The 9,335-nt window shown below is 48.7% G+C and overlaps 2 protein-coding genes across 3 annotated transcripts; one reads left to right on the top strand and one right to left on the bottom strand.

The window, feature by feature from the left end:
• Positions 1-42: 42 nt before the first annotated feature.
• CFAP144 (cilia and flagella associated protein 144) lies at positions 43-1,421 on the bottom strand. The gene is made up of 4 exons (XM_072343624.1): positions 1,266-1,421; positions 1,082-1,141; positions 883-986; positions 43-360 (listed from the first exon to the last, which is right to left on the bottom strand). Exons 1-4 carry the CDS (start codon positions 1,396-1,398, stop codon positions 262-264), a joined length of 396 nt encoding a protein of 131 aa, XP_072199725.1. The 5' UTR covers positions 1,399-1,421; the 3' UTR covers positions 43-261.
• Positions 1,422-1,603: 182 nt separating this feature from the next.
• On the top strand, positions 1,604-8,984 carry PIF1 (PIF1 5'-to-3' DNA helicase). 2 transcript variants are annotated; one of them, XM_072343282.1, is made up of 12 exons: positions 1,604-2,074; positions 2,784-2,889; positions 3,012-3,137; positions 3,233-3,386; positions 3,862-3,946; positions 4,047-4,153; positions 4,537-4,676; positions 5,315-5,421; positions 6,169-6,256; positions 6,825-6,970; positions 7,507-7,698; positions 8,015-8,984. In XM_072343282.1, the coding sequence occupies exons 1-12, from the start codon at positions 1,604-1,606 to the stop codon at positions 8,069-8,071; spliced, it is 1,779 nt and encodes a 592-aa protein (XP_072199383.1). In that variant the 3' UTR covers positions 8,072-8,984. The 2 variants fall into 2 exon arrangements, with proteins under 2 accessions (XP_072199383.1, XP_072199382.1); XM_072343281.1 differs by having other exon boundaries at positions 3,862-3,976.
• Positions 8,985-9,335: the final 351 nt, after the last annotated feature.

The raw sequence follows: 9,335 nt of genomic DNA, 5'->3' as shown, positions 1-9,335 counted from the left end.
GATACGTATTTGGGGAATTCTGAGTCACGTTGCTGATATGACAACAAGTTGTCTGAGACAAATGCAGCCATCTTACAAATGGTTTTATTTCTGTAAGGCTGCAAATCTGGACAGTCAGATTCCATCCTCACTTTTTATTGCAATCTTCTCTTACCAAAAATGCAGACTCACCTAATAACAGCCCTGGCCTAACGCATTAGCAGACATTAGCTACTTCATTCTATGCTGTGTGGCTCTGCCACTCTACTACTGCAGCTTCTCCTACTGCTTCTTCAGGTACGCCCCAGGAGCCATTTGCTCAGTGATCACAGTTTTCCGGCGTGGGAAGAAGAGTCTGCGATCAGTGCGGTCCACGGCAATCTGGAAAACAATTAAGCTGTTTAAATAAGCGATTTAGTTAAAATCAGTTGCTGCCACAGATCTGATTGATGGCATCTTGTTAGTAAGGTTCTCCACCTCCTGCTTATTCACGTTTCTCCAAATGAATCTTTATCAGTATATTCTGCCTCAGATGTGCTGAGCTGATTATTCATTTTGTTAGTTCTGCTTTCAATTTGTTTGAAAGGTGCAGCACGCTTTTTTCCCCGCAGTGCTTATGGGTGTCACTTGGCATTGCTCACTCAGCTATATCTCAATGCTGCTTTAATGAGCAGCCCTGACCCCCAGCTTGGCATTCGGCAACATGCTTGGGGCAGCTGTAGATACTTTGTATGTAAGTTCTGCAAAGCAAAACGGCTGATTCTACAGGGCTCCATCAGGGGGAAGAGTCTCCTTAGACCTTAACTTGACAATCTTGCTGGCTGGGAGCATTGCAGCCTTGCCACAGATTACGTTCTTGCACCAGAACCTTCCTGTGCTCAGGCTGTCCCACACCCAACTCACCAGCGGAGTCGTGTTCCAGCCTATTTCCTGGCTCTCTGTCTGTGGCTGTGAATATTTCTTGGTTGGCTCCAGCACTGCTTGATGAATTATATTCAGAAACCTGGCTGTGGGTTAAAAGACATCCATATAAAGGAAGCCTGACAAAGCTCTGCCAGCCTGGGGCTGTGTGTCAGAGTGGGACAACGCGATCCCCGCTCACCATCCGCAGGCTCCTCGATGTTGTCGTGCCAGGACATGGGCTTCTGAGTGACCGTGTGAACTGCAACACAAACGATGCGGCTGAAGGGTTTCAGTGCGTGCTTAGCATCACTCCCGGCTACGGCTTCTTTATCGCTGCCCCCCCCGCCTCACTCTTCCCCTTTCCCCAAGAGAAGGGCGCTCACCGCGCCGCAGCGGGTTGATGCTGTGCTCGGTGTGCAGCCGCTGGCAGCGCAGCTCCTTTCGCACCCGCTCGCACAGCAGCCGGTTGAGATGCACCGCGTCCGGCGGCTCCTTTTCCCCGCTGCGAGCCGCCATGGCGCCGCGTTCCGCTGCCCGGCAACGATGCACGTGGAGCAGCGCGGCGCTCCCGATTGGCCAGACTGGCCGTAGGCCCGCCTCCTTCGCCCGTTTCCTCTCTCGTCTCCTATTGGATGTCGAATTAAAGCTCCCTGCGATGATTGGGCGGCGGCTCCACGCGGCGAGTTTGAAAGGGCGGCGGAGCGACGCCGGTAGCTCAGCGATGGGGGACGCGGAGCTGCGCTGCACCGCCGTGGTGGAGCGGCCGCTGCCGGGGAGCGCGGGCCCGATGCGCCGCGTGCTGCGGGGCGCGCTGGTGCTGCTGGGCCGCGACGAGCTGCGGCAGCCGGTGCTGCGCGTGGCCGGCGGCGGCGGGGAGGCGGCCGCTCTCAGCTTCTTGCTGCGCGGTGACGCCGTGCGGCTGTTCACGCGCTTCGCCGGGGAGGGTCGCGCGGCGGTGCGGGTGGGTCCGGGCGGCGCCCAGGTGCTGCTGTCCGACTGCCCGCCCGACGCCCTGCGCCGCTTCCTCCGCCTCCTCAAGATCAAGTTGGCCGCCGGGCCGCGGGGTGCGCCGCGCCAGCCCCGCCTGCTGCACCGCCCGCAGCCCGCATTCTACGTTATCAGCCCGCTGCAGGAGCGCGACCTGCCGCGTCACCCCGAGCGGGACCGGGGCGGAGGGGAGCGCCAGGCTAAGGTGAGTCCTCGGGTGGGGAGGGCGCCTGGAAAACACCTGGGGAAACCAACAGCGTGCCCAGGCGGCCGAAAAGGCCAACGGCATCCCGGCTTGTGTCGGCAATAGTGCAGCCAGAAGGGGCAGGAGGTGATAGACCTGCCTGATAGACCTGCTGTGCTCGGCTGCACCTCGAGTGCTGTGTTCAGTTCTGGGCTCCTCAACGCAAGAAAGGTGTCGAGGCTCTGGAGCGTGTCCGAGGAAGGACAATGTAGCTGTGAGGGGTCTGAAGCATCAAGTGTTACTGGGAGCAGCTGAGCGAACTGGATTGCTCGGTCTGGAGAAGAGATCTCTCCCCTGAGCTTCCTCATCACTCTGCAGTGTCCTGAAGGGAGCTTGTGGTGAGGTGGAGGTCGGCCTCTTCTCCTGGGTAACAGCAATAGGATGAGAGGGAATGGCCTTAAGCTGTGCTGGAGGAGGTTCAGGTTGGATATTAGGAACACTTCTTCTCCCAAAGAGCAGTGATGCACTGACACACCTGCCCAGAGGGATGGTGGGGTTGCCATCCCTGGAGGTGTTCTGGAACTGTGGAGCTGTGGCCTGAGGGCTGTGGTCAGTGGGTGTGGTGGGCTGTATTGGTGGCTGGGCTGGGTGATCTCAGAAGTCTTTTCCCATCTTTATGATTCTGTGATTCAGTTCTTCACAAAGAGCCTGCCGTGTTTTCATCCCACAGGTGCCTCCTGTGGAGAGGCGGCCCCCCGCCCGGCTGTCAGTGGAGCAGGAGGCAGTGCTGGGAGCTGTGTGCAGTGGGAAGAGTGTCTTCTTCACTGGCTGTGCAGGTGAGAGGCTGGTTTTGGGTGAAAACCTCAGTGCCAAACTGATATTCTCTGCACCCCTGAGGTGATGGTCCCCTGCAGCCCTGTGATGCCTCGGTAAGAGCAGTGTTCTCTATCTCTCCCAGGGACTGGGAAGTCATTCCTGCTGAAGAAGATTGTGGGCTCCCTCCCTCCAAACAGCACCTATGCTACAGCCAGCACTGGAGTGGCAGCTTGCCACATTGGCGGCACCACCCTTCATGCCTTCGCAGGTAAAGTTTGACCAAGCAACAAGGGGTTGGGGACTTCTGCTCTCATCCCAAACAGTCTGGAACTTCCCAGAGTTTGCTTGCTTCTCCCCTGGCAGGTATAGGCTCTGGGAAGGCACCACTGGAGCAGTGCATCCAGCTGGCAGAGAGACCTGGGGTGAGGCAGCACTGGCTGGCCTGCCAGCGCTTAATCATCGATGAGATCTCCATGGTGGATGGCAAGTTCTTTGACAAGCTGGAGGCTGTGGCAAGGTGAGTGGTTGTCAGATCAAACAGCAGAAGTCAATTTCCCTGTGCTTTCAGGTTGCTGTCCATAGAGCTGAGGGCTTCATAAGGCACAGTTTTCTATTTATACTGTTCCTATCAGTTCTCTGTTGCTACTTCAACTAAGCTTGTTGTGTTTACTGTGACTCCAAGACACATTTCAGTTTCCTGTGCTTTCTGACTCCATGTGAACGCTGTCTGAACAGTGAGGAGCAAGAAGCAGCTGTATTATAACAGCTACTGAATCATGAAGACTGGCAGCGGTGCTTTGTCTGGATAGACAAAGACAAACTAATGTCTTGTAATAATGTTGATTAATCATTTTGACTCTTCTGACACAGCTAAGAATAAGTCTTCTAATGATGGTGATGGAACCTGCTGACAGACTTGAGAAATAACTGCTGAGGCTTGGCTGTGTTCAGGCCCTGGAGGACATTCAGAATGTCTCTTCCTTCCCTTTTAGGGCAGTGAGAAAACGAGATGAGCCTTTTGGAGGAATTCAGCTCATCATCTGTGGGGACTTCTTGCAGCTGCCCCCAGTCTGCAAGGTGAATGAAGAAACCACATTCTGCTTCCAGGTACAAAGCTGTCCCTAAGCTTATCCTCATAATTTGCATGTTTTTTCTTAACAAGAGAATGATTTACCAGGCAAAAAGCTGGAGGAAGTGCATCCACATAAACATGGAGCTGACAGAAGTGCGAAGACAGACCGACAAGACCTTCATTTCACTGCTAAGTGCAGTCCGTTTAGGCAGGTGAGCAGAAACTCGTCTCTGTTTCAGGACCCTGCTGATGGAGCCATTTCTCACATCTCCCTCGTGCCCTGTGAGGGATGTGCAGCTGGGGGAAATACCTATGAATGCCTTACTTGGTGTAAGGGGGGTCTATAATATACTGCTAGGTAAGGAAGAGGCTCTCCTCTCTCTAGCCTATCCTTTTGCAACTTCTGATAGGGAACGCAAGGGATATTGAGCTGGGGATGGGCTGGGACACGCTCTTGCACTTTCTGTAGTTACTTTTGTCTTCCAGTCTCTCTAGAGACCAGAGCTTTAAAACCTGATGTGGCTCTGTGGAAGTCACAGCTGCTCAAGACCACCCTGATCACTTCAGATAATAATTCCCTCTTCCTGGTCACCAGGTGCACAGAGGAGGTTATCAGACTGCTGATGCAGACAGCTACTAACAGGTCAGAGTGTGATGGGATCCTGGCTACACGGCTCTGCACCCACAAAGATGATGTAGAACTGACTAACGAGAGACGCTTGAGGCAGCTCCCAGGTGAATTCTGTGCAGAAAGCTGCTGGCTTCAGGGCTGAGCTCTGAGTGGGGATACTTTGGTTACAGGAGGAGGTGATGTTTTGTCACAGCCTGAGCTGTGTGTGTTGGAGTTGAGCTAACTGGGGAACTTTTTCCCCTTTTGAATATACCTTATTGTTTCTTGGAGAGCTGATTGCTTTCTGTGAGATGTGGTAGATGTTACATCTATGCCCCTTCTTCTTCCTCCCATAGAACCTCAGACAGTCCATGCACAAAACCAGACACTGTTTGAATTAAGGTCTATTTAATTCCTGGCCCATTCGGCCCAAGGATTCTTTTTTAGTTCTCTTTGGAGATCTGGAATGAAACTGGTCATGTGCTTGAAATGGTAGTTAGTCAGATCCTGCTGATTGCTGGTCCTTAATTTCCAAGCCTTCTAATGCTCTGGCAGGTATGCTGGGAAGGGAGGTAACAGTGAGCTTTCTGCTATTGGATGTGTCAAGCTTGCACCCAAGATTCTTAACATCCATTCTCCTCTGTCACTGTAAGAGGAGTTGCTGCAAAAAACGAATGCTGAGCCTCCTGCAAATACTGCATAGCTTATGTCTGATAGTTGTAATTGGTTGCTACCTTTTTCTTTTTTTCTTTCCTCTTCATAGGAGATCTGCACACTTTTGAGGCTTTGGACAGTGACCCAGTGCTAGTGAAGTTAATTGATGCTCAGTGTCCTGTGGGTGGTAGAGTTGAGCTAAAGGTTGGAGCTCAGGTGAGTGTGTGTACACATCTGTTTGGGAAAGACCAGCAGATCAAATGGCATAAGCAAAATGAAGGTATAACAGCTGAATATAGATTAATTTGTAAAATACAGATTCTGCATGGAACAGCTATGCCAAGCCAATACAAGACTGGACAGACTAGCTTGATCTCAGTATCCTTCTTGCTAGGAACCCAGGCATAGGATTGACTTGGTTTGATCACAACTGTGTGTCCTGTGGACTATTGTGACCACAGTGACTTAGACATATATTTCTTGTCAGGCCCAGAAGCAGAATCTTGCAGGTTCCTTGCTTGGTGTCTCAGCTTTGGGTACAGCAGTCTTCCTGACCTGTAAGAGGAAGGCATAGATTGCCAAACATGCTGTACTGGTTATCTCGCTGTGATCTGAGGCTGTCAGAGTGAAAAGGATGCGGGATTACGTTTAAGAAGCAGCACTGGGTGATGCTTTGACTTGGGAAGGTTTTCCTCTGCTTTTTCCACAATCATTTAGGCTTGTTGGCATTTGGGAGGGCAAAATCACTTCCCTGGATCTGAGGTTGCAGCTCTGGACAGAAAATCAGGTGAAAAGTATTTAGTGAAGCTGCTTTAGTTAAATTAGAGACTGTGCTCCAATCTGCAATAGAATGATGTGACTATGCTTACACATTCTGGCTAGAAGCTTAGCTGAAAGTGGCTGAACAGACTAGAAAACCAGCACACTAAGGGCTTTGTTTTCCTCTCTCCTTTTTCTCTGTAGGTAATGCTAGCTAAGAATCTGGATGTGTCTCAAGGGCTGGTGAATGGAGCACGAGGAGTTGTTGTAGGATTTGAAACTGAGCAGAAGGGTAAAGTAAACTTCATTTTAAAGATATTACTGCTGTGCTGATGACTTGTTAATTTTCTTTACTGTTTGTTGAGAATAATGTAAGGGAAAGCAGGGAAAAGAGCTTCTTCGTAGCAAAATGTTGGTGTTTCTCCTGGGCTGTCATGTGATGTAGTGCTTCAGCAGTAGCTGTTTGTAAGGCATCCTGTGTTTGCTTCCTTTATTGTTCAGATCTGTATACACATTTGCATTTATTTCTGAGTTGCTGAATCAAGTTGTGGTGTGTTGTAGCTTTTTTTCCCCCTCAGAGAGCATTGAACTGTTACAGAGAAAATAAACACTGCAGGTATCTCAGTTGATAAATTAGCTGAATGTAACTCTCCTGTTCATGTCCCAGATGTCGTTTCAGAACATCCTGCTTAGTGAGTGGGGTGGGTTGTTCTGTTTTGATATGTATATTTTAATTCAGCCCTAAGAATTCATGTAATACTTGCATGAGGAATTGGAAAACCTGTTCTTAAATCTTTTGGCTTCCTGCTGATGAATGCTGGGAACATGTTCTTATTTTCCTCCTGTTCCCATTCCCACAGGGCTGCCCAAGGTGAGGTTTCTCTGTGGAGTCACACGAGTTATCAAAATGGAGAGGTGGCTCTTCAAAGGGCCATCAGGGGTTCATCTGAGTCGCCAGCAGTTGCCCCTAAAATTGGCATGGGCCATTTCCATTCACAAGAGCCAGGTGAGTGTATTTCTACAATGGGAATACCTGCAGCTCCATCAGGTGCTCAGGGCCCCATCCAATCTGCTCTTGAGTGTTTCCAGGGATGAGGCATTCACCATCTCTCTGCACAACATGTTCCAGTGCTTCATCACCCTTTTTGTGTTCAAAAAATGCACAACATTTTTTTTTTCCTTATCTAATCTATGTCTCTCTTCTCTTAGTTTTGAACCAGTTTCCCCTTGTCCTATAAAAACAGACCCTGCTAAGAACCTGTCCCCATCTTTCTTACATTCTCCTTTTAGATACTGAAAGAGTCTCCCTTGTCTGACTGCAACTTAATGACACTGGGAAACCGTTCTTTTTTTGTTCTATTGGTTCCCATCTTTTACTTAAATAAATAAGAGGCCACCTTTCTCATCAAGCTTGTACACTGGGGATGGTACCTTTTGACAAATTCATAGGCTACATTAGTACTGCTACAACTTGGTGTTCTGTTGGGTTGTGGTTTTGTCTTTTTTCCCCCTATGTAACTAATTTCTCCCTCTCTTTGATAGGGCATGTCTTTAGATTCTGTGGAAATCTCCCTGTCTCGTGTCTTTGAAAGTGGGCAGGCTTATGTAGCCCTTTCCCGAGCCCGTAGCCTTGCAGGTCTCCGTGTTCTGGATTTTGACCCAAAAGTAGTGAGAGCTGATCCTACAGTGTTGCAGTTCTATAGACAGCTGAAACGTCACCAACTTCAAACCCAGGTAAATAATATTCCTGTACCAGCAGAGTGCCCTGTGCAACCAGGATGATAGATGCCTGGGCTGAGGAGCTCCCTCTAAGCAAGATCATTCAAGTTAAATCTTGTAGTGACAAGAGAAATGGAAATATGGAGCAGGAATATATTGGTGAAGCTCTCAGTGGCAAAATGCCTTCTGTGGTTTTGGGTTTGTGTAACACTCCTGGCCATGTGGGTGAAAGGGACAGCTGGCATTCTTTGATCTTTCTCAGTAAGGACTAAAGAGGAAGAAAGGGAAGTGGCAAACCTGAAACCTCTTGTGTTTTGTTTTCCTGTGTTAGGATTCACTGCGCGCCCATCCAGATGCTGATGAGAAAGAGAACTGGGAATGCAGCTGAGAGTGTTCTTCTGGCCTCTGTGAGGTGTCAGCACAGACTGCTGAATTGCAGCAACGTTGCTGTGAAGTACATTTGACACCATAAAGTCCAAGTTGTGGGGCTTGTTTTCTGAACTCTACTGACTGGATATGTAGAAATCTCCCAGTCCCATCCCTCTGAAACTGAGAAGTATTCTGTAGTCCTTTTCTGTGTACTCCTGTGCCACAAATGTGACTAGCAAACGAAATGCTGAACAAGGATGTGTCAGAAAGACCTTCCTATGATTTTTATCCTGTCTGGCTGGCTAAGTTTCATCCAATGTCTTGACAGTGAAACTTGGATATTTTTCTTCAAGTATGCTGCAGTTGAGAGAGGGAAGTTGTGTGTCTCCTTTACCTGGCTGGACTGAACCCGTTCTCTAGAGCTGCTGACGTGAGGGGAAGCAGTACCAAGTATCTAGAATAATATGTGATTTTCCTGTAAGCGAGAATCTACCTGGAGCCAGGATTTCACTATATATCATGTACCTGGATCTTCTTGACTTTTGGATGTTTAATACCAGCAGGCTTTGTGCAACTTCTTCCACAAACAAAAATGTACAGAGTTGCACATTGCCTACTGTGCTGATACATTGTACTTTTTGTATTCATAATTATGGAACTACAAGAACTAGAAAGATCTATTATCCTTACAGCAAGAGGGGAGTGAACAGAAATGAGTGCTGATGGGACCCTCGCTCCTTTAAACACGAGGCTTTCAAATATGAAGGAGTTTCTGCTAGAAACATATCCAAGTAATATCCAAGTAGCAAGGTGAAAGCTGAACGTGCAATAGGGAAATGACCAAGGACTTGAGAAGTGAGCTGTAACTGCCTATTTCAACAAATGCAGGTATGAACGGAACAAATATACTGTCCTTTAATAAAAGCCTTACAAAAGCCTAAGTTTGTTCTATTATTTTGATGTGTTGCTTAAATCTTAAGTAACAGGTATATTTTTAAATGCTTAATATGCAGGATTAAAGTGAAGGAAGTTCCAGCTGAAATTTGCATCTTTCAGGGGAGTCTCTGTAACAAAACTTCAGCAGCTTGAGCAGGATGGAGGGCAAGTCTTAGCAGCTGCTGTCTTCAAAGCCAGGCAAGGAGAATGGATAGCTGTTGGTTAACCGAAGAACAAATAGGTCTGTGGTAAGGCTTCAGAATGCTTTTCTTTTTTTTTCTTCAAGTGTGGTTTGTTTTTCTTCTGGGCCTAGATGTTAGTGTTGTAGGAAGGAATAGCAGATCTCC

Source organism: Excalfactoria chinensis, chromosome 8 (assembly GCF_039878825.1).
Source record: "Excalfactoria chinensis isolate bCotChi1 chromosome 8, bCotChi1.hap2, whole genome shotgun sequence".
Classification (NCBI taxonomy): domain Eukaryota; kingdom Metazoa; phylum Chordata; class Aves; order Galliformes; family Phasianidae; genus Excalfactoria; species Excalfactoria chinensis.
Note: the sequence above shows the minus strand (reverse complement) of the source record. Positions and strands in the feature narration are given on the sequence as shown.